This window comes from Oncorhynchus kisutch, linkage group LG3 (assembly GCF_002021735.2).
Source record: "Oncorhynchus kisutch isolate 150728-3 linkage group LG3, Okis_V2, whole genome shotgun sequence".
Taxonomy (NCBI): Eukaryota; Metazoa; Chordata; class Actinopteri; order Salmoniformes; family Salmonidae; genus Oncorhynchus; species Oncorhynchus kisutch.
This window is the reverse complement of record NC_034176.2, coordinates 66,297,176-66,321,860: the sequence shown is the minus strand read 5'-3', so window position 1 is coordinate 66,321,860 and position 24,685 is coordinate 66,297,176. Positions and strand designations below refer to the sequence as shown.

Genomic DNA, 24,685 nt, shown 5'->3' with positions numbered 1-24,685 from the left:
ATTTCATTAAGACATTTAACTTTACCTTGAAATTAAGTACAGTATAATGGTCAAGTTTATTGGCATGTACTGCGTGTTGACATTTCTGTAGGGTTTTACAGCCCTGTGTTCCTAAACAAATGGCATGTAGTCTCGCCAATGCTTATTGACCAACTGGTTAAGTTGGCAAAGCTACAAACACCTAGGCCCAAGCTATGGGTAATTGGTAAGGAAAGTAGTATGTCCTGTCCACCTAGGGCAGGATGGGGAAAGAGGCCTGGTTGAGTATTTATGCAAAAATCACTTGTCTTTAATTACATGAAATGCAGATTAACTACATTAGTACATGCTTTAAGTAATTTGCCATAATGCACAAATGTATTTTCCACCATACAGGACCACAATTACCTATGCCTGTAAAAAAAGAATCCAATGTTTTAGGGCTCTATTCAATCCATAGTGCTGAACTGCTGCAGCTCTTCGACAACATTCACGGTAAACGCTTCATGACGGCTCAATTGGAAATTAACACAGCTATTCCACGCTACTTCGGTGATATGGCTTGAATCCAGCCCTTAATGAGTGATTTCATAAATGGAGAGCGCGAAAGCTGTGGAAAACATGATCAATGGAATTCATCTTTTACTTTCACCTGAATGAACAAACTCTAGTCTGACCCATACTGTGCACTAAAATATACATAAGCACAATTTTAACAGTGGCCTTCATTCCTAAATGTGAAGATGTACATACAGTATACCTAAAATTTTATAACAGGCATTTTAGATCCATGTAAACAAATTATTCTCCAGTAACTAGGCCCATCTCTAGTTTGGCAACCTTTAAAAATATCCAATTAGCTGTGGCAGGAGTGACCAGTCTGTCCAAGTTAATACCTGTAGCTACTGATAAAGTGCTTATAAACCAGACAATACACTAAGTTCTAGGGATATCACTTGCATTTTGGAAATAAGAGCAGGGGATTCCTGAAGACTTACCTATTGAAAGTTACACTGCATTTCCTTTTCCCACAAGTGATTGCATCTGTTTAGCTGACCATTAACAATTGGCATTGTTTTGAGCACTTGGTTATCAAACCCATTTGATTCTTGTTTTTATGGTGAAATGCATTGCCGAAGTTTATAAAATCACAGTGCAATGAACTAATGTCCATTTGATGTAAATAGCCAATACATCTAAATTCAGTTCAGCAGCACAAATCCCCTTTAAACAATTATCTGAAACAGACAGTGGCTTCTTGGAAACAACCCAGAATTCATGTTAAAACCCTTTCATTTCCAAAATATGAAAAATTGAGTTACAACCTGGTTCCACATATCATGCATAATTTATATGCATCCAAAATATCACCTTATAACCATAGCGAAGTGAAAAAGGGAGGGGGAATGTAGAAAGCTATATAAATACAATAAATATTTGTTCAGTGCTCACAGGGATTGTGTAGCGATTTGCCCTCCGATCCTCATTAAAATAGAACTTCATTGCAAGCATGACACTCGTCTGTCCAGAACAACAGGAAGTTACATCCAGATGAAGGCTACAATGCAGGAGTGGTGAAAAGTCAGTTTCTCTCTTCTCTCTCAAAATCTCTTTTGTAGCTCTATCTCCTCCCTTCAGTAGAGGTGTGTTCTTCTCTTCTGGTGATTGACAGTCAGCTGTTATTCATGCAGCTCCTAGATCTTGCTGACGTAGTTGTTGGGGAACAGGCCTTGCTTTGCCCGTAGCCTGCCTGTCCACCAGCCAGAAGCATCTGATCAAGAAGGAAGACTTAGCTTACAATGGGACCAAAGTGTTACATTTTTAAGTGTGAAAGAGTTAAAGTGCAAATGTTTTATGCACCCCGCACCAACCAAAATCCAATCATTTTCCCTTTGTGCGATGATGTGATTTCTGCCTCCTGTGTATTACCTTCCTTGATGATGTCGATGATGTCGTCTGCATTGAAGCTGAGCTCATCTGTGTCCTGAGCATCATAGGCATAAAGGGCTTTGCACTGGGGCACCTGGGGCTTGGGTTTGGGGGCGGGTTTGGGGGCAGGTTTGGGTCGCCCCCCCCCTGGGGGTGGTCTACTGACCGACTGTCTTTGGACACTGAGGAATAAAGAGAAAGTCAACAGGAGAGAGCCTTAGTTATCAAAGAAAAGAAAGTCTCCTATCCTTCATTAGTGTGACACTATTCTACTGGCCGACTGGAACACTACAGTCAGTCATTAGGAAAGCTGGTGATTGTGTGGCTTTAGCAAAGGATGTGAAGTTATCGATATTGGAATGAAAGGACATACCATGTGAGTTTGTGTGGTAGTTATTATTGGATTGGTTTGTGCTTACTCCATTGTTTCTTCCAAAGACACCTTACTAAATATAATTTGATATGCACAGTTCCACCACAAGATGGCGAGCCATTCCATAGATTTGTCTCGGTACAGCTATGTACAACACTATTGGTGCCTTTCCATTTAGGATTTACCCCAGTGTTTTACCCAGAAGGCTCAGATTTTTCTGTTTCCATTTACGCGGGCTGGCACCTGTGTCTCACTGGGCCATGACTCCGGCAGACCTGCTCTGCATGGGAGCCAAGGCAAGGCCCTGGGTACTTTTCAGCTGGTACTTACAGTACATAACAATGGCTAACAGTGAACTTTAACACCTTCTCATAAAGCAACAGTTTTGAAAGATGCAGAGATGGTTGATTATGCGCACCACAAGTCTTTAGTGTCATACTAAAGACTAGTTATTGTGGAAACACAATAACACTAGAGCTCACGTTAGCATAAAACACTGGTAACCCCCATGGTGTGGGGGTAAGTCTCATTGGAAATCACCACATGGTATTATGGAGTGTAAAACACTGGAAAGTTGTTTGTAAATACAGTGAATTAACTTGAGAAGGCTAGAGATGAAAAATACACACAACCCCTTCACGAAGTCAACCAATAAGCAAACTATCACACCAAAGGAATCACCAATAAAAAAGTAATATCTTGCTTCCCCAAGATATGTATCCAGGATATCTCAAAACCATTGAGATGAACCCAATGGAGGTTTTCCATGTTAACTGACACCAAACCCAATTTTGGGAGAAAAAAGTAAGCCCAGTAATTTGCAAGCAGTGGGATTTAGCGATATAATATGACAATAGATTCCATATCAGGAATCCATATCATGCCTTTGAAGGTATAATTCTGGAGTAAAATAACTCTTCAACAACAGAATGATTGACAGCATGTTACTGGGCTCAGACTTTTTCCAGTAGTTTCATCCAATCAGATGATAGGGTTTGCCTTCTTCTGATTCAACATTAGCTGTAAGAGAGATGTCTACAAGCAAGAAGGTGAGCATCTAGCTACAGGAGAGCCAGGGAGAGATATACACATCATGCCAGTGAGCTGCGCCTGGCTTGGCTAAGGTCTGAACCATCACCCAACACACCGCAAACACTGACTCACATTCCTCCATTCGAAGATGTCCGGGCGCCTCCATTACTATAAAGGAATACATCAACCAAGTTACTGTGTGTGTGTGTGTGTGTGTGTGTGTGTGTGTGTGTGTGTGTGTGTGTGTGTGTGTGTGTGTGTGTGTGTGTGTGTGTGTGTGTGTGTGTGTGTGTGTGTGTGTGTGTGTGTGTTCACACACTGAAACAACACTGCACCATACTAACACACACTCATACACACCATACTCATCCTCAGTATTTACATGTTTATGTAAGAGCAAACATATCTGTATAGTAAGTCATTATAGTTATCAGTCTTTAGGGCTGTGGATTGGGAGGTAATCAGGGCTGTTGGTGCCAGTACTCACCCTGCCGCCCCCTGGTCAGGGACCTTCAGACAGTCCAGGTTTGGCTGGTTGGGCTTAGGATGGTTGCTGCCTTTCTCCTTCATAATGACGTTGTTGGGCAGGAAGGGGCGGGACCCATTGCCTGTTGACGGAGGCCTCTGATTGGAATGCTGTGAGGCGTTCCTCTGATTGACTATGTGGTTGGTGTTTTTCGGACCACCATTCTGATGGGCAACTGTGACAAAGAGGAAGATGGTTGTCATCAAGTGTTGCTAACTGCTTTATTATGTACAGGGGTGAGGGCCTACATCAGCTAATGATAATTCTACCTGGAGGCCCAGGGGGAGCCCGTGTGGGAGTGTTCAGATGGGTTCTGGACACGCTGGAGCGACTCTGAGTGAAGCTCTTCTTGGTGGGACCTACAAAGGGGACTCTAAGTCAGTAAACAGCATGTTTCAGACAACACTAAGAAAACACCATGTCGATTGAATCCTGATGTGGAGGGATGGTACACACTACTCCTGTAATACTCACGTGTGTTCTTGGGCAGACCGGCACCAATGCTGACCTGCAGCGTCTTACTGGAGGGCTTTGTGACAGCCACGTCCCCCTGGCCCTGGACAAACATCACCTGTCTGGAGCCGCCTCCACTCAGGAAACCCCAGTTCTCCTTCTTCAGCTTCAGCTCCAGTCTGAGAGACAGAGCAGAGAGATCTCCCTTACAACCACTGACTCAAACCATCCACTGGAAACTGCCAGGGAAATGTCATCCGTTATCTCAGTACCAAATCAAAAGCAGTATTTCCAGAACAACCCCAGAGTATTGTAAATAATGTTGACCAAAGCTTTGTCTACTTCCACTCCACCCATATATCACACTGTCTGTTTAAAATGCATGTTTGTGTTTACAGCACGTACGTGGTGCCAAACTTGAGCGGCAGCTTCCTCTGGGTCCTCTCCTCGAACCTGCGGGCCAGCAGGCTGATGAACTCGGTCTTAAAGGTGCACTCCAGCAGGCTGTCATACTCCTGCTCATGCAGGATCAGCAGGTCGTCCTGCATCGTGCTGAGGAACAGGGACAGACCAATCAGTTGGGACTGGGAAAAAACTTTGTGACATGCACTGTAATGTGACAGATATTAATTAAGTTTGATTTGAAGTTTGAACTGATATGTTGGAGGAGAGTGATTGTGAATTCGACATTCGATTCTATAGTCACAAAACATAGTACATCTGCATGTAAACGCCAAACGCTCCAGATGAATTATTTTATTTTACCAGGCAGGTCAATTAAGAACAAATTCCCTCCTGAATGACGGCCATTTGTTTTGTTGAAGTCACCAGTAAAGACAAATAATACTGACAGCATCAGCCCAGAGGTCAGGTCAGGTCAGGTCAGGTCAGGTCAGGTCAGGTCAATTATTATGACCCACATTACTTCATGACCCACTAAGCCTGATATTTGCATATAACCAGCGAGAGGCAACACAGCAGGTAGATAAGGAGAAAGGGCAACCTGTTCCTGCAACTCACACAGCGATGCACTGTTTCCCCCCAATGAACTAAAGTCTTCTCCAATGAGCTTTTTACAATGCCTGCTTTCCCTCCCAGCACCACCTGGTTCATATTACCCACAACCCCCCACTCAATCACACAGACTCAAAAGCCACGTATGTGCCTCTACAAAGTCTTCTACAATGTCATGTGCAACATTCAAACAGATAAGTACTGAACAACAAGCTATATGATAATACAAGTCCTACAGTTACACTCATAATCCAGTTGAGTGTTAAACACGGCTTTGACCAGTCAAGTGTTTTCTCTTTCTTTTTTCCTCACTGGTTATATGCAAATGTAAAGCTTAGTGGGTCACAGAGTAATGTGGGTCGTAATAATTGACCTGACCTCTGGGCTGATGCTGTCGGTATTATTTGTCTTTACTGGTGACTTCAACAAAACAAAATGGCCGTCATTGTAAATAAGAATTTCTTCTTAATTGACCTGCCTGGTAAAATAAAGGCAGAATAAAATAATTACTCTGAAGCGTACTATGTAGTTGTGTTGAGAATGTGTATTCAAATAGCCTTTACACACCCACACGCACAGGAGCAGACATATACAAGAGGTTTGAATCTCTTCCATGTTTGTAATACCCCATGTGTGACATTTTAAGGAACATGGGGACTTGAGTGATCGTACTTCCAGACTTCGTAGCTTTTACATTTCTGCAGATAGCTGTAGCTTAACATGTTGGGTTTCTGTGAGCTGAATCTCATGTGTAATGGGGGGCTGATTCCTGAGCTGTTTATCAAGTTTCTTATTGAGACTCAGTGAGTAGTATCTTTTGTACTTGGAAATACAGAAACCCAGATACCATGAATGTACAACCGTTTGGATGACATCACTGACAAGAACAATAGTCTCTATGTACAGTACATTATGCATCTATTTGTGACCGCTGGTGAAAAGTGTTACACTTTAACTAGCTGGCTTTGTGAGGCCTTGAGTCTGCTGGTCCTGTGTGTTCTTACTGCCTAAGGGGAATAAACACTAAACAGTCAGTATGGGGCTAGGCAGACCCTGCCAACATCTCCTGGTGTCTAGGACCTGGGTCATAATACCTGAGAGACACAGCCAGGATCTTCTCCACATCAATCCGCCTCTTCAGTACCTCGGTCACCTGACCTTTCTCAGGGCCCTGCTTCACCTTTTCTCTCCCAATCAGGTACATACACTTCGGGGTCAGGATCAAGTCTCTCTTAATGCCCTGCCCACATATGGACAGAGAGGAGACAAATGGTCATTGGACTAACAATATCAGAAACAAACAAACAGAGAATTCTGCTGCTCAAGACACCCACTTTGAATCGACGGTCGTATTTTGTGACTTTGTCAGCGAAGTCAATCTTTTCCCTCTTGGCCAGGAACTGTCGTAGCTCAGGCCTGTCGTCCATACCCAGGTAGTCCCCTACAAAGTTCCTGTTGAGGCTGTGTCTCCTCCGATCCTTCCTGTTCACCAGCAGGTCAGAGGCTGGGGACAGACACACAGGGACAGGCAGTCAGACAAGGATGCATACATACAGTCTCAATTCAGTTCATTTTCAGAATCATTAGACCAGAACCTTGATACTATTTGACATCTAAGTTTTAATATTAGTCATGACGATTAGGCTATTTAGTTTTTTTCAAAACATGATTGTCACTCACCTTCCTCCCTCATCTGAACATACTTCTTGCGGGCCACATACTTGCGCCAGGCTTTCTGGATGGCCCTGGCGTGGCTGTCAAACTTACGTTCCCTTGTCTCCTCCAACAGGAAGAGCTGTAGAAAGAGGCACAGATATGAAAACATTTATACCTGAACAACCTGTGACAGCAAAACATACTGGGCATACCTCAGTGTAGACACACCCAAATACAATGACAGGGATGACTGTACAGACATATTGTTAATGCCTGAAGAAATCTGAATATACAAACATTCCAAGTTCCAAGTTGTCAGGTTTTTTCAGATTCCATGCCTAATATGCTATTTTCTCCAATGTCCAGGCTCATGCGCACAGATAGTAACAGTACTATGGGTGGGTGGGCCATCAAGTCCTAAGCCCACCCTGGCTCAGCTACCTCCCTCTCATTTCCTAATGGCCCCCCAGACACCCAGTATCAAATCTCCCCACCCCTGTCCCAGACTAAATATCATGCCCACTCACACATGCCCAATGCAGCCCTGGCACTGCCACACCCCTGCCACAGGCCACACAGGCTCGGACATGTCCTATCACTTTACATCAAATTACCCTTTAGTTACTAAATACATTCAAACTAGATCTGAATGTCAAATCAAATCCAAGTTTATTGGTCACATGCACACGCTCCTCAACGCTCATCAACAATTTGGTAAATAACAATATCGATCAAAATGTTAAGTTTAAGATTTTTTTTCAATCAAAACAAGTATGAGTAGTAAGTTCACAATAGAACAAAAAGTATGGTTGATTTAACTAAATTAATGTTTATACATGTTAAAATAAAATGGGGAAAAAAATCAATAGTGAGGATAAGAATGACCATGAAAGGAAGGAGATGACTGTTAAAGAGACTGTGGAGCCAGTGTTTAATCTGGGCTGGGAGTGTGTTTAAGCCATCCAGACCTTTAACTCTGAGCAGCATCTGACAGTGTCACACCTCTGACAGACAGTGTCTCACAGGGCTAACCATTAGCAGACAGTCTACTCTGAAGAGAGAGTGATTCTACTCTTGGCCTGGACTCAAACTATGTCATCTAATAGCATGAAGAGAAAAAAAATGCTTTAGCCATGTACTAATGACTTTGTGTCAGCGTCTTATCAGAGGGAGGTTTGTTTTGAGAAGCCTGGCAGCTGGGTAATCGCAGGGTCCGCCTCGTGTGATATTTGTGTTTCATAAGCACACCTCAGTCGCATGGGCTCAGGAGGGCAATGTGGGAGAAGGGGGGGTGGGAACTTGGCAGTCTGCTGCTGGAATCACACAAGGCCTGATTCAGGACTATGTAATGTATCTTCATGTATGTGTGTACAGATGTCAATAAGTGATCTCACGGGCTAGCCACAAGCACAGCTTTCATTGGAGCAGTGGGAAAAAGTTCAGTTACGGTGGAAAAAACACCCTCCAATGTCCCACCACCTCCTTGACCACAGCCTCGCACTGGAGTATGAGTTCCAGTGTAGTGTTGACTCAACAGCTCTGACATGGGCACCAGAGCTGGGTCTAACCCCCTCCTTCCTGCTCCCCAATCACAGATATACTGACATGTTTCTGAATACTACAGCCTTTTATGGTGTTCAGTCTAAAAACTATTGAGTCTTGGATTTCTCTCCCTGACAACAGAATTATTGCATGCCAACGCACATGTCAACAACACCATGGCAGCCTGTAGCCTATGAGAGATCTAATTCTACGCCTGTTCTAACCTGTTAGAAGAACGTTAGGTAGGTGGCATTTTCATTGGACGAAGGCAGGTTGGTGGTACAGGGGCGGTCACAGAGGTGTGGTCTAAATGTATGTAGGCAGGTCAGAGAGGGGTGGTCTTACCGACTCAGGTGCTTTGATGAAGACCTTTGTGCGTCCAAGCTGGAACTGGTCCTGGTCCATGTTGACTGCACGTAGGAGATGAAGAACACCCTGCTTCTCATCTCCACGCCATGTAGGCCACGACTCCTTAGTCAGGATGGCATACCTGAGGAACATAATGAGGGAGAGAGAAAGATAATTAGATGTAGACAAAGAGGAGAGAGGGAGATTGAGAGAGAAATCCACAACCAAACCCTCGTTTTGAATTTTGGACATGTTGTTGCAGCATTTGCGAGGGATTAAGTGTATGAGCAATGTAAGGCCTATGCCAGGTGTACAGGAGCAGTATACTATTGCTATCTCTGTCCTATATGATGCAATGGAGATGAAAGAGGTCTGAGGCGCATTAAGAAAATACATTCACCACAAGTCTAACAATACAATAACCAAACTCTAAACTCAGCCGTGCTTTTTCACAATGACTCTTATACAGTATGTGTATGATACAGTAAAGCCTACAACAGAAGCCCTGAGCTCTCCCTGTGTTCTATAGCAGTGGTTCTCATCAGGAGGCTCAGCACACAGCCTGTTCCTTCGAGCCTGCCAACACGAACATTAGCAAAGTGAGCACTTCCTGATTGCCTGCAAATGCCGACCCTGTGTCCTTTTCCTGAGAGAGATGAGAGAGAGACCGCCCTACCCTATACTGCCGACTGGGATAGGAGCATACAAAACCAACCGCTGTCATTCTGGGAGGGCAGGGCAGGGCAGATTGTGTCACATGAAAGTGACTCATACATATATATATTCTTAATTCCATTCCTTTACTTGTGTGTATTGGCTATATGTTGTGACATTGTTAGATATTACTTGTTAAATATTGCTGCACTGTCAGAACTAGAAGCACAACCATTTCGCTACACTCGCAATAACATCTGCTAAACACATGTATGTGACCAATACAATTTGATTTGATATACACTGAAAGTGTAGAATTCATTAATTCCTTTATGCCACTCTTCCCCCAGAAGGAAGGGCCTTACCTGTTGAGGAACTTCCTGAAGACTCTGCGGTAGGCATAGCCAGCACGCCTCACCCTGATGTTCTCCTTCAGGCCCAGGTACTCCACTTGGTGCTTTACCCTGAGGAAGAAGAGAGAGGGGAATACAGGGTCAGTCTGGCTGGGATGTATGAAGAAGGTTGGTCAGGTGCCTCAACCAACCCTTCACCACAAAGATATAGCAGTGAAGACGTTTATCTGTCAGCATCTACCTTCCTCAATTTCTAAGATAAATCTATATAGATCAAGTGTATTTTATAATGAACCCAGGCTTCCTGTGAAAACAGCAGTTCCGGTGCTAATTAGGCAGTCCGACCTGAGCCTGAGCCTGAGCCTGAGCCTGAGCCTGAGCCTGAGCCTGAGCCTGAGCCTGAGCCTGAGCCTGAGCCCAGCTCACTGTTGCTCACAACAGGAAGGCCATTAGGCCCAAACACAGCACCCTGCATCAGTACATCTCGTACCCAGCCAGGGAAGAAAGAGTGGGGAGGAAAAACAGAGGGAGTTAGAGTAAGAGTGTCTCAGAGACTTCCTCCATCACCCAGTCTTAAAGAGGCCAGAACAGGGAAATACAGTATGATTCAACAAGCAGACCTAACAACATTGAGTTGAGTAATGGGATATCCTGCTCAATATCAATTGACAATCTCCAGAACAAACTGTAAATGATGTAATAAAAAATACTTTAGTTTGACACACATCTCAAAGACTGTGTGTTTTGCAGTTCCCTGACATTTCAGTGTTCAGACACTCACCGGCTCTCCTCCCAGTCCTTGGGCTTCTTGGTCTCATTGGGTTTGATGCAGCGGATGTAGTGAGGGGTGCACTTCATCAGCGTCTGGACCAGGTCATTTGCTTGTTTCTGAACGGCGAAGGAGGAGGAAGAAGAGGAGGAGGGAGAGGATGAAGAATAGTTTGTGTTTAAAATATATCAACTGTATCTACATGTTGTTGATGAATCACTGTTTGTACTCCAAGCTGTAGTGTTCAGGGACACAGCACTGACACTACTGATTACAAGATGGTATCTTTGTGCTTGAAAGATACTGATGCGTGTCAGAGAGAGAACCTGAACCCTGATTAAAACTGGCATCGCTAGAACACAGCGACGACACTAAAACAACACTGGAGTGAATTATCTTTTCATCCCCAGGCTCTGGATTTGCACCTGACAGAGAGTGATAAGGTCAGGTAGGGGCGTGGCCCACAGATACACCCATGTCACTGATGTACTGTGTACAAACACACGTCTCACAGCTGCTCAACACACCTTGATTTTACTGCCCGCTGTCGTCGGCCGGCCTTTCTTTTCGGCGTTGAGGTTATCTGGAAACAGGGCCCTGATGAAAGCTCTGTAGAGGAGAACCAGGGTGTAATAAGGACTGATAGACAACATTGGCAACGTATATAGAAGACCAGGCTAAGACTGTTCTCCACTTTAGTTTTCTTAGAAGCAGCAAACTCAGGTCTGTGGAATCTCTGCGCTGGCTGCCAGTGGCTCAGCTCACATTGTTGTTTAGCTTCAGGGAACTGAGCTGAAGTTTGAATAACTGTGGTTTTTAGCTGCTCTCCTGCCAAACTGTGACTTTTACTTCCTCAAAAATGTGCATTTTTATTGCACTGACTGGAAAGTTATACCAGCAAATATGGTATTTTCTTTATACACATTCCTTGTAATCATGCTACAGTCAGAATGTCCTCACTCACAACATGGTCTCTAAACCCATGATGGATGTGTGCTGGTCAGAATGTAGCACATAGTTGCCAGCATTCCAGAACCTCAAGAACACTTCTGATCTCAACCTTTCTGTTTATCACTTGAAGTTCTCAAAGTGCTCATTTTGCAGTCCTCAAATAAACCTGTTGTAAATAGCAACAAGGTTCAAGTTCAAGAAATATACTGCTTAAGGAATTACTTATTTGTTGTTGACAAACATAATCGTCAAAAACAAATACAGGGACAGTCAGGACACAGAATGTGCAAACGTTTACACACGAGGGCTACCATCTTTCCCTGCAGGAGTATTTGTCTGGTCTTAAACTTTTTAATCAAGGCCATGGGGACATAAGGGAGGATCAGTGGGCTTTGTGTGTGCAGATGGACCAGCAGCACACTAACAATGTCCAGCTGACTATAATGATATTTTCTTTCTTCTCTGAGCAGACCTGCTGCGCTAAGGAATGAGGCTCCTTTCCCTCCACACATTTGTGTCTGTGTGTCTATAAGTGTGTGTGTGTCTGTGTGTCTATAAGTGTGTGTGTGTGTGTGTGTGTGTGTGTGTGTGTGTGTGTGTGTGTGTGTGTGTGTGTGTGTGTGTGTGTGTGTGTGTGTGTGTGTGTGTGTGTGTGTGTGTGTGTGTGTGTGTGTGATCACGTGTCTGAATGGGGTTTGGGGGTCTTGGCATGGCCCACCGTGCAGGCCCCCCTGCAGGCTACACACAAAAGGGCTTTAGAGGCTGTGGAGGCTGTTTGCACAGATGGCCACTGGCGGCACAAAGGAGGCCCAGGAACGCACAAGACGGGCAGGGGAGTCTACTCCTCAATGCGGCTCCCTAAGGAGACAATGAGACACTCGCCAGACCTTAGAAGTCCTGAGCAAACCCCCAAGAGAGGGGAGAGCACCTCCAGCCCTGCACACGCCTATTGATCTGCCTTTTCCAGCTGCACTAGTCATCTGCAAGTCTCCTTCAGATGCATCCATTCATATACATCATAAAAGAAGATCTCTCTTTGTGGACCTCTAAACAAAATGCTCGGCCCGGTCTCAGAAAGAACAGCTAGCTGCATATGCTCTCTAATGCTCGCATAAGTGATGAGTGACTCACATTTCGCTGCTTTGCATCAACTCGATGAGGTCACTGAAGAGGACGTCACGGTTCCTCTCACAGAAACCCTCTGCGTCGTAGGACACCTGGAGGAGAGATGTTAGAGGGTTAGTGACGATCACAGCACACAGTTAACCATTCAGATAGCAGTTAGTACCCTCTGCTCAGTCCAGGTACCCTATCAAAATTAACTGAGAGAATGTTAAGAGCAACAACAAAGAATTAATTGACAAAAGAGAAACGATTGATGACAGGTTCTCTGCAAGACCACCAATGTTGCATTCCCAACTACAGCTTCATATACATAGAGTGTGTATAGATCATCGGTATAACCACTATAGTCTGGGGTGGTACTGTAGGAATGTTCTAAGCCATGATGACTTAGGACCAGGACCCCTCCAAGCCATTATGACATGGTTAATTAGGACTTGTGGCATGCAGAGTGTACCAGGCGGAGACACCAAACACATCTGAAGCACACAGCACAGACCATGAGAATGAAAGGGTGAGAGAAATGGAGAAAGAGTGAGAAAAGGACTGGAAAAAGATAAATAGATGACATGAGAAGAAGAAAGAGCACAACAGTGTGAAAGACAGAATGAGAGAAAGATAGCGACGAGAGAGGAGAGAGGGATAAGGAGAGGAGAAGAGAGGTATACTGCAGTGTTGCAGACCTTGCCAGCGTAGTGGTGGATGATGAAGCCTTGGTTCCAGCTGTTGAAGTGTTCATGGGAGTTGATGGCCACCCTCAGCTTCTGCAGCATGGTCTGGTCTGCCCCCTCGCCCACCGCGTGCATGGTGGCACACACGTCATCCAGGATACTCATGATGCCAGGGGGGTTCTGGGAGGAGAACCAAAGAGCACAGAGAATAACCTCAGCCACAACACATCAGATCTAAAATATTAACATATCCCCCATGACCATCTATGATTATAACTGACAATGCAAACTTTCTCCACACACTAGACACTCTTTCTGAATTCCACATAAATACATGTCATGTCAATGTCATGGATAGGCTAAAGTGATAAACATGGGTTACAGTGTTCGTTGTGTACTCCACCAGCGCAAAGCATAACAGCAGAGCCAATTTATAATTAGCTACCGCGTTGCATCCCAGAACATCACACACCCACACACTGAATGATGTCATCACAACACACACACACAGCTGCTGCCCTATCTGGCTCCACGCTGTGTCCATGGACACGGCGGCCAGTGGCCTTAACTAGGGACAGTAGTTGCAGTGTCTCTGGCTCTTTAGTTGTGGCAAAGTCACAAACAGAGAACACAGGTTTCTGTCACTAGTGTAAATGAAACTCTGGTGAAGTTGCCAGTCACAGATGTAGCTAACTGGACTTGGTCTAAAACAGAGGAGTCAGAGACTGGACACAGACTCCCTGCTTGGCTGCCTCAGATCACAGCTTGTTTAAGGGTCGCCCTTGTTGTGGATTTCATGGATTAAGCCTCTCAGCGGGACGGATAAATCAAATTAAGAGGCATGTCGGCACGTTTGAGGATGTTAGACTGCCGGTCATGGGAAGAGTGGGGAGGCTTCAGTGGCCCTACTGTAACTCAATTGACAGAGTGTTTGCTCTTATTTGGAGCATTCTGATGGCAGGCATAACAAACTACAGATCTATCTAAAGCAGTCTCACAACTGTTTCCTGTTATCCCATTTATATGTGACTTCAAGGTGTGCATTAAATTAATAGTGGGCACTGGGGACTCTACTTACCAGTTTGCTCTCAATGAGATCGCAGACAATCTTATTGTTAAAGTATTCGATAGGAGTCCACCGGATGCCTTCTTGTACATACTCCTCCTAGAGAGAGAGGGGGGAGAAGAGTGATTGGTCTGACGATGATTCTCTACTTAAACATGAGACAAGTAGCTTCTGCTGGTGAAAAGGTGTGAGAACAATGAGTGAAAAAAGCCCAAAACATTACCTGCTCAGCTTTAAGCGTGAGCTCAATGAAGATCTGCTGCAGTTTCTCATTCACAAAGTTGATGCAGAACTGCTCAAAGCCATTTTTCTACACAGAAAGAGATGGTGTGTTAGCGATAAACCAGAGAGGCTGTGAGAGTGAGGTCATCCGTACAGACACAGAGAGCTGGGGAACTCCTCTGGGCTTCCTGAATGGGCCATGTTTATGAGGTGAGGATATCTACCAGTCAGCCTGGCGTGGCTGGAGGAAAACATCTACACAGTACTTTACACCACCAATAGACCTGGGACCTGAGACTAATGTTTTATCTAAAGAAACCCAATATATCCCATCTCAGGTCGTCTGAGCACTAACACAGGAGGTTTATTTTCTCTGTGCTTTGTTAGTAATAGGCCTGTGTATTAACATAAGGACTGTGGACGGACCCAACCACTGTTTAGATAACAGTTGTATGCTATCTAAACTTAAAGCTTTACATTAGCTCATGTTAGGTATCAGAGGACAGGTACATCATGATTTGAGACTGTCGCCACGCTACGACACTGAAGCTGTCCCGTTTCATTATTTAATCAAGGCCAGTCCTTTTCAGGGGGCATCAGTGAGACCCCCAATAATGCAACCTAAACAAACAGCTAATCAGATTAGAAAGGTCCATTAAAGAATGCTGTCCCAATCAAGAGATGGGACATAATCCAGACACTTTACAAAATCGGTCTGATCCTCTGTCTTTAAGCTGTGTAACTACCCAAACTTTACTATGATTACTGCGATGTAGTGACCATGTATCATCTTATGCTATGATTTCCAAATGTAAATCACAAAACATAAAAGGGCAAATCTACAGAAAACTTACTTGGAATATTTCAAATCCATAGATATCCAACACACCAATATTAAACTCTTGATGAACCTTCACGATGGCTTTGTTGATGGACTGAAACAGAAAAAAAATGCTTTGTTACATTTGGCCATTTATGAAAGGAGAGGACCGGGTATTAGTCTAAAGGTCAACAGGTCATGGAGAAGGAGTGTCCATTCATACCTCTACTAGGAAGTCAAAAACACGTGAGTGCAGGGCCTTGGACAGGGCGTCCCGTGTGTAACACGCCTGCTCCACATTCAGTGTCACATCGATGGACTCCATAGAACTGCCCCACTTGCTGTCCATCTTCCTGCTGGTCAACTTCTCCTTCAGCCGCTTCTGGTCAATCCCCAGCAGAAAAGCAGGGAAGGCCAGGACTGTAGAGAGAGAGAGAGGAGAGAGAATGAAGAAAGAGACAGACAGATGTGTGGCACACACCCTCCTCATGAAACAAAACACCAGTACATTCTGAATACGTTGGATCAAATAAATAAAGGGTTCAACAACAAAACGGAATGCAATCAAGTCTGGTGATGACTCATTGCTCCCTCCTCCCTGCCATAGCCACAACAACTGGGTTCTCCTAGCAGAGGCCTGAGCATGTGGAGGGCCATTAGGACTCTCCTGAGAGCCCCTCCCTGCCTCATTACACTGAGTCACTTCCTCCAGAAGGAAACTGCTCTCAGTCTCTGGGTCTAACTCTGGGTCTGACAAATAGCCCCCGTTTGGGAAATGAGGATGTGACTGACTGTACTCTATAACACAGCACAGGCCAAGTCTATCCTCAGGACCATGCAGCATCTCCTACTGTAGCCTGCCAATGCACTCTCCCTCAAAGAGTATATAGATAGTATCAATGATGAGCAGCCAGTTCATCTATACCAAAAATAATGATCCATACCAGTCTGATGGATGGTTAGAGTGTTATATGTACAGTACAAGGGAGTGTTCTTTCTAGTGGATCTGAGGCAGGGATTTGTTTGGCTGAGCGTGAGCAGATGTTTATGTCGACTTGTGTTGGTGTGGTTTTATATGGGGCACCAGGGGTCTTGATATGTGAAACACATTGCAGTCAGACAGGAAGTGATATAGGGGGGAAGAGGAAACGCAGACTCCACACAACGCCGCTTTGTACCCTGGATAACCAGAGGGGCTACATTTCATCATTCAGCCTGGATGGGTGGCTGTGAGGCGGGCAAGGAAGTAGAGGAGGGAGGGAGGAAGGGGAAGAGAGGGGCGGGGGAAAAGTAGGAGTGGTGCAGGAAGAGGCTGCGTTTCTCAGAGTAATTTTAGTCTGTGATGTAATGTGCCCAGACCTTGAAATTTTTATTTTATTTTCTCTGGTAATTCAGCGTGGCCTGGAGCTTGGCTGCAGCCCTGCATTAACACAATGAAGCTTCTGGGAGTGAAAACAGTCAGTGCAGTGTGCTGAGAAATGTGCTTCCTAACCTAACCCGTCCCATAAAGGGAAGCCCAGGACACTGGAGAGGAACGCCAGGGGGACATGCCAGTCTGCAGGCTGGAGACACACAGAGACAGTCTAACTGCATTTCAACCTGACCACTTTCTCCCTTTCCACATCCTGTTGACTCCCCTCACAGATGTGAAAGGACTGGATTGGTGCAAGCAACAAACTCTACCTAGCCCTCTACATAAACAAAGTTACAAGGGTTGGTACGTACACTCCTCGCTCTCAACGGCGGCGTAGTTCCCTGCTTCCCTGAAGTTGATGTTCCCAAGGTGCAGGACTCCGGCTACGATCTGCAGCACCAGGCCACGGTCCTCCCCTGAGATGCCAATCACCTCCATGGCATGCTGGTAGAGGACAGAGACAGAACAGGAGACATGAACCCGTGGATGAAACGTGTGTTTACTTACTGCTGTGGTACCTAAACCATGTCCTCTAATTACTCCTGTTGTGGTTTCACTGGTAAAACAAAAACAGGTGGAGTACAGGGTATAAGAGAGAGAACCATCACAATGAGAGAGAGAGAACCATCACAATGGAAAGAAAGTAAACGTACCATAGTTTCCTGAAAATCGCTTTTGTCGTTGATGTCATCCACTTTGTAGGATCCAGACTGATTGAGGTAATTGTAGTAATCTAGGCTTGTGATTCCGAGGCTGCTCTTCTGTTCTCCAGTGGCTCCCTCTATCAACTGCACAAACAGAAGACAGTGTTAGATGATTACACCTCTGTCAAGTAAGAACCTGTATACAGTAATTCTAGACTCAAAGGTCTACAGGAGCTTTCAACCAGTGAACTCACATTGTCTTTCCTCACATTTCTACATGTCAGAAGTCGTTTAGACAGGCAGCACCATATACACACGCTCATTAAGTGATCAGCACCACACGTTTTACACCCAATTTAGAGTCATATGCTTTATTCTCCTTTCATGTGTCAAGAAAGTTGCATTATGGGAGTTTGACCACTGCCTCTCTTCCAGAGACCTCAAGTGGTACACAGTGAGAACAACCTGACCTGCTTTCAGGAGCCAATTGGCACTTGTTACTGTTAGTGTCCTGAATGCTGAATTTCACTCATGGACACTGTGAGCCAATTCCTGTACACATTTCCCCAGTTCTAAAATGTGCATAAACACTCTTATTAAACAGGAAAATGATAAAAACACACCATGTTACTGGAGTCCCTCACCTGATAGAATATATGGAAGCTCCTCTCTCCAGGATTCCTCATGACGACGCGCGATTTCTCCAACAGGAAGTTGGAGATTTTCCCTCCATCTGGCTCGCCGCCGGAACTGAACTGGATCTCAAAGTATTTCCCCTGAAGGAGGAGAGTGTGGCGCTTTACTATCAGCGCAGGCTTCGCTAAAGCTAAAACCCAGACCTCTCAGAGCAGGAAATAACAACCATCAAATGAGTTGTACTTTGGGTGCACACCTGCAACCCAGTGGTGTGTGTGTACTAAGGCTTAACCCCTTTCTCTCTCTCTCTCTCTCTCTCTCTCTCTCTCTCCCTCCCTCACCCTTTCCCTATTTCCTCCAGACAGGTTTGTCCTCTGTAATGTCTATCCCATTCCCAGTCAGTCTGAAGCCCCAAAGTGCACTGAGACACTATTCCTACAGGGAGACTTCCTCAACCATTTCTCAGACCATGTGTCAAACCTCATTTACTTTTCCCAAACTAAACCAGGAAAACTAAGAACAGAGACAGTACTGCCTTGTCTGTCAACCTGAATACAATACTTACCACTAAGCTCTGTTGTGAATGCTGTAAGTAGATAAACTGGCTTTAGAGGGCCCTAAAAACTGCCTTTAAAACCTCTTTCCAAGCTAACTAACTGTCTTTAAAGTATAGTATGTGTTTTTCTATGTGCATCTTTACTGGCAGTGGAGTTCCCACTCTTTTTGGACAGTGTGTCCCCACAGCCCTGGTAAACCATGCCACACGAGGCTAGCAGCCCCAGCCAAGAGGAGATGGGAGAAGGCAGTAACACAGCTTATAAAAAGAGGAGCACATGTAATTCACTATCTCCTTTTTTTCTCTTCTCTATTTGCACTGGACGTCCTTGTGTTTGCTTTGGTTCCGGAAACGACCGCGAAGCAACTTCAAATCATCAGGGCAGAACACAGTGCCAACCATATGATGTTAGGCGCCCCCATTCCGCTAATAAAAAAAAGAGATTTGCAAAGACGTGGAACCCTTACAAATCTGCTGGAGTTGTTGTTCCTCACTGTCTTGGCGTTCCCGAAGGCCTCCAGGAGTGGGTTGGACTGGAGGATGATGTCTTTGACATGCTGTGAGGGAGCAGACAGACAGTAGGCTTGTTTTAGTGTGACAGGTAGGGTATAGAGGTAGTAGGTAGGGAGACAGTTATCCACATCCCTGCTGGCAGATCAACATGCACCGTCACCGTCTTCCACCCTCGCTCCGCTCTCATAGCGTCTGGAGCACATTATCTTTCCCATGAGCCATCTGCATATCAGGAGCCCATGAGTTTTAAATCAGCACAGTGTCGTGGAGACCGAACTATTATCCTCTCTATTATTGAATGCTTAAGTGGAGTGGTAGCATTTCTTGGAATCCTTTTGCGTCCCTGAACTATTGTCCTCTATGAAGAAAACAGACTTTAGTGTAACAGCTTTTTGTACTTACCCCAGGGCTCAGTTTAACCTTACATATTTATGTAACTAATCAAACCGCTCTGTGAGAGCCACGTGAGACTTCAAAACACTTACAATTTCCAGGTTAAAAACACATGCTGTGTCTGTCACATCGATTTGCATGCATATGATTCAGGGGCATGGTAATCTGATATGCATCCTGCAGTCAGAAACCGATACAGGGTGACGATAATCAGAGACAACAACTTTGCTGTTCAGTCTGTCTGTTTGAGTAGACAGGGGTAGTGAAGTGACAGTCACTCACAAAGCATTACACACACACACACACACATACACACCACAAGCACTTACATTTACCACAAGCACACAGGAGTTGGGGGGACCATGTGAATGAGACATGTAGACAGAGGGATTGACAAAGCTCAATGGGGCAGGAAGGGAATTGAGAGAGGTAGGGGGTTTCCAACACAATGGAGACCTTATTCAATAAAACAATAGAAATTCCAAGGGCAATTTCTGTAACATACTACATAGACCGCACATAGACTTATTTTAAATACATTCTTCAACAAACGTTACAAGCACACTTTTCAGTACATCTTAAAATGATTTAAAAGATGCAAGGCACATAAGACTCATTGCCAGTAACAATGCAGAACCATGTACAGTACATTCAAAAAGTATTCAGAACCCTTCCACTTTTCCCCATTTTTTTAAACGTTATTCTAAAATGGATTAAATCATCCCCCCCCCTCATCAATCTACACACAATAACCCATAACGACAAAGTGAAAACAAGTTTGCAAATTAAAAAAAAACAGAAATACCTTATTTCCATAATATTCAGATTAGAGGTCCACCGATTAATCGGAATGGCCGATTAATTAGGGCCGATTTCAAGTTTTCATAACAATCGGAATCTTTTTTTTGGGCGCCGATTTCCGATTAAAAAAAAAACTGGCAGTGGATTTTTTACACCTTTATTTAACTAGGCAAGTCAGTTAAGAACACATTCTTATTTTCAATGACAGCCTAGGAACTGCCTTGTTCAGGGGCAGAACGACAGATTTTCACCTTGTCAGCTCAGGGGATCCAACCTTGCAACCATACCGTTAACGAGTCCAACGCTCTAACCATTGTACTCCACGAGAAGCCTGCCTGTTACGCGAATGCAGTAGAAGCCAAGGTAAATTGCTAGCTAGCATTAAACTTATCTTATAAAAAACAATCAATCATAATCACTAGTTATAACTACTAATCCAGTTTAGCAGGCAATATTAACCAGGTGAAATTGTGTCATTTCTCTTGCGTTCATTGCACGCAGAGTCAGGGTATATGCAACAGTTTGGGCTGCCTGGCTCATTGCGAACGAATTTGCCAGAATTTTACGTAATTATGACATACATTGAAGGTTGTGCAATGTAACAAGAATATTTAGACTTAGGGATGCCACCTGTTAGATAAAATACCGAACGGTTCCGTATTTTACTGAAATAATAACATTTTTGTTTTTGAAATTATAGTTTCCAGATTCGATCATATTAATGACCAGAGGCTCGTATTTCTGTGTGTTATTCTTTTATAATTAAGTCTGATTTGATTGAGCAGTCTGACTGAGCAGCAGCAGGCCCGTAATCATTCATTCACACAGCACTTTTGTGCGTTTTGCCAGCAGCTCTTCGCAAGCACAGCGCTGTTTATGACTTCAAGCCTATCAGCCTAATGGCTGGTGTAACCAATGTGAAATGGTTAGCTGCGTGTGCGCTAATACGGTTTCAAACGTCACTCGCTTTTAGATTTGGAGTAGTTATTCCCCTTGTGCTGCAAGCACCGCGGCTTTTGTGGAGCGATGGGTAACGCTTCTTCGAGTGTGGCTGTTGTCGATGTGTTCCTGGTTCGAGCCCAGGTAGGGGCGAGGAGAGGGACGAAAGCTGTACTGTTACACTGGCAATACTATAGTGCCTATAAGAACATCCAATAGTCAAAGGTATATGAAATACAAATGGTATAGAGAGAAATAGTCCTATAAATACTATATTAACTACAACCTAAAACCTCTTACCTTGGAATATTGTAGTCTCATGTTAAAAGGAACCACCAACTTTCATATGTTCTGAGCAAGGAACTTAAACGTTAGCTTTTTTACATGGTACACATTTTTACATGGCACACATTTTACATGGCACATACATGGCACATAGTGCATATTGGCACATATTACTTCCTTCTCCAACACTTTGTTTTTGCATTATTTAAACCAAATTGAACATGTTTCATTATTTATTTGAGGCTAAATTGATTTTATTGATGTATTATTTTAAGTTAAAATAAGTGTTCATTCAGTATTGTTGTAATTGTCATTATTACAAATGTAAAAAAAATATAAAAAAATCAGCCGATTAATCAGTATCGGCTTTTTTTTAGTCCTCCAATAATCAGTATCGGTATTGAAAAATCATAATTGGCCGACCTCTAATTCAGACCCAATGTTATGAGACTCAAAATTGAGCTCCGGTGCCTCCTGTTTCCATTAATCATCCTTGAGATGTTTCTACAACTTAACTGGAGTCCACCTGTGGTAAATTCAAATTATTGTAAATTATTTGGAAAGGCACACACTGGTCTATATAAGGTTCCATGGTATTTTTTTAATTTTAAATTTTTTTATTTTTACCTTTATTTAACCAGGTAGGCAAGTTGAGAACAAGTTCTCATTTACAATTGCGACCTGGCCAAGATAAAGCAAAGCAGTTCGACAGATAAAACGACACAGAGTTACACATGGAGTAAAAACAAACATACAGTCAATAATGCAGTATAAACAAGTCTATATACAATGTGAGCAAATGAGGTGAGAAGGGAGGTAAAGGCAAAAAAGGCCATGATGGCAAAGTAAATACAATATAGCAAGTAAAATACTGGAATGGTAGTTTTGCAATGGAAGAATGTGCAAAGTAGAAATAAAAAATAATGGGGTGCAAAGGAGCAAAATAAATAAATAAATTAAAATTAAATACAGTTGGGAAAGAGGTAGTTGTTTGGGCTAAATTATAGGTGGGCTATGTACAGGTGCAGTAATCTGTGAGCTGCTCTGACAGTTGGTGCTTAAAGCTAGTGAGGGAGATAAGTGTTTCCAGTTTCAGAGATTTTTGTAGTTCGTTCCAGTCATTGGCAGCAGAGAACTGGAAGGAGAGGCGGCCAAAGAAAGAATTGGTTTTGGGGGTGACTAGAGAGATATACCTGCTGGAGCGTGTGCTACAGGTGGGAGATGCTATGGTGACCAGCGAGCTGAGATAAGGGGGGACTTTACCTAGCAGGGTCTTGTAGATGACATGGAGCCAGTGGGTTTGGCGACGAGTATGAAGCGAGGGCCAGCCAACGAGAGCGTACAGGTCGCAATGGTGGGTAGTATATGGGGCTTTGGTGATAAAACGGATTGCACTGTGATAGACTGCATCCAATTTGTTGAGTAGGGTATTGGAGGCTATTTTGTAAATGACATCGCCAAAGTCGAGGATTGGTAGGATGGTCAGTTTTACAAGGGTATGTTTGGCAGCATGAGTGAAGGATGCTTTGTTGCGAAATAGGAAGCCAATTCTAGATTTAACTTTGGATTGGAGATGTTTGATATGGGTCTGGAAGGAGAGTTTACAGTCTAACCAGACACCTAAGTATTTGTAGTTGTCCACGTATTCTAAGTCAGAGCCGTCCAGAGTAGTGATGTTGGACAGGCGGGTAGGTGCAGGTAGCGATCGTTTGAAGAGCATGCATTTAGTTTTACTTGTATTTAAGAGCAATTGGAGGCCACGGAAGGAGAGTTGTATGGCATTGAAGCTTGCCTGGAGGGTTGTTAACACAGTGTCCAAAGAAGGGCCGGAAGTATACAGAATGGTGTCGTCTGCGTAGAGGTGGATCAGGGACTCACCAGCAGCAAGAGCGACCTCATTGATGTATACAGAGAAGAGAGTCGGTCCAAGAATTGAACCCTGTGGCACCCCCATAGAGACTGCCAGAGGTCCGGACAGCAGACCCTCCGATTTGACACACTGAACTCTATCAGAGAAGTAGTTGGTGAACCAGGCGAGGCAATCATTTGAGAAACCAAGGCTGTCGAGTCTGCCGATGAGGATATGGTGATTGACAGAGTCGAAAGCCTTGGCCAGATCAATGAATACGGCTGCACAGTAATGTTTCTTATCGATGGCGGTTAAGATATCGTTTAGGACCTTGAGCGTGGCTGAGGTGCACCCATGACCAGCTCTGAAACCGGATTGCATAGCAGAGAAGGTATGGTGAGATTCGAAATGGTCGGTAATCTGTTTGTTGACTTGGCTTTCGAAGACCTTAGAAAGGCACGGTAGGATAGATATAGGTCTGTAGCAGTTTGGGTCAAGAGTGTCCCCCCCTTTGAAGAGGGGGATGACCGCAGCTGCTTTCCAATCTTTGGGAATCTCAGACGACACGAAAGAGAGGTTGAACAGGCTAGTAATAGGGGTGGCAACAATTTCGGCAGATAATTTTAGAAAGAAAGGGTCCAGATTGTCTAGCCCGGCTGATTTGTAGGGGTCCAGATTTTGCAGCTCTTTCAGAACATCAGCTGAATGGATTTGGGAGAAGGAGAAATGGGGAAGGCTTGGGCGAGTTGCTGTTGGGGGTGCAGTGCTGTTGTCCGGGGTAGGAGTAGCCAGGTGGAAAGCATGGCCAGCCGTAGAAAAATGCTTATTGAAATTCTCAATTATGGTGGATTTATCAGTGGTGACAGTGTTTCCTATCTTCAGTGCAGTGGGCAGCTGGGAGGAGGTGTTCTTATTCTCCATGGACTTTACAGTGTCCCAGAACTTTTTTGAGTTAGTGTTGCAGGAAGCAAATTTCTGCTTGAAAAAGCTAGCCTTGGCTTTTCTAACTGCCTGTGTATAATGATTTCTAGCTTCCCTGAACAGCTGCATATCACGGGGGTTGTTCGATGCTAATGCAGAACGCCATAGGATGTTTTTGTGTTGGTTAAGGGCAGTCAGGTCTGGGGAGAACCAAGGGCTATATCTGTTCCTGGTTCTAAATTTCTTAAATGGGG

General features: G+C 44.2%; 1 protein-coding gene across 2 annotated transcripts in view; it reads right to left on the bottom strand.

Moving 5' to 3' along the window:
- Window positions 1–32: 32 nt before the first annotated feature.
- Window positions 33–24,685, bottom strand: part of LOC109887782 (unconventional myosin-Ie) — a 55,395-nt gene continuing 30,742 nt past the window's right edge. The window contains exons 6-29 of one of the 2 annotated variants that reach the window (XM_020479068.2): window positions 19,198–19,287; window positions 18,183–18,314; window positions 17,548–17,682; window positions 17,206–17,338; window positions 15,704–15,900; window positions 15,515–15,595; window positions 14,662–14,748; window positions 14,451–14,537; window positions 13,385–13,552; window positions 12,711–12,796; window positions 11,156–11,237; window positions 10,641–10,747; window positions 9,872–9,970; window positions 8,850–8,994; window positions 6,987–7,101; window positions 6,641–6,810; window positions 6,401–6,546; window positions 4,698–4,844; window positions 4,314–4,471; window positions 4,109–4,198; window positions 3,801–4,014; window positions 3,446–3,481; window positions 1,909–2,090; window positions 33–1,750 (exon numbers count right to left, since the gene is read on the bottom strand). In XM_020479068.2, the coding sequence (XP_020334657.1) occupies window positions 1,674–1,750; window positions 1,909–2,090; window positions 3,446–3,481; window positions 3,801–4,014; window positions 4,109–4,198; window positions 4,314–4,471; window positions 4,698–4,844; window positions 6,401–6,546; window positions 6,641–6,810; window positions 6,987–7,101; window positions 8,850–8,994; window positions 9,872–9,970; window positions 10,641–10,747; window positions 11,156–11,237; window positions 12,711–12,796; window positions 13,385–13,552; window positions 14,451–14,537; window positions 14,662–14,748; window positions 15,515–15,595; window positions 15,704–15,900; window positions 17,206–17,338; window positions 17,548–17,682; window positions 18,183–18,314; window positions 19,198–19,287 (2,964 nt within the window). In that variant the 3' untranslated portion in view covers window positions 33–1,673. The remainder of the gene's footprint in view (window positions 1,751–1,908; window positions 2,091–3,445; window positions 3,482–3,800; window positions 4,015–4,108; window positions 4,199–4,313; window positions 4,472–4,697; window positions 4,845–6,400; window positions 6,547–6,640; window positions 6,811–6,986; window positions 7,102–8,849; window positions 8,995–9,871; window positions 9,971–10,640; window positions 10,748–11,155; window positions 11,238–12,710; window positions 12,797–13,384; window positions 13,553–14,450; window positions 14,538–14,661; window positions 14,749–15,514; window positions 15,596–15,703; window positions 15,901–17,205; window positions 17,339–17,547; window positions 17,683–18,182; window positions 18,315–19,197; window positions 19,288–24,685) is intronic. The other variant, XM_020479074.2, reaches the window with a different exon arrangement.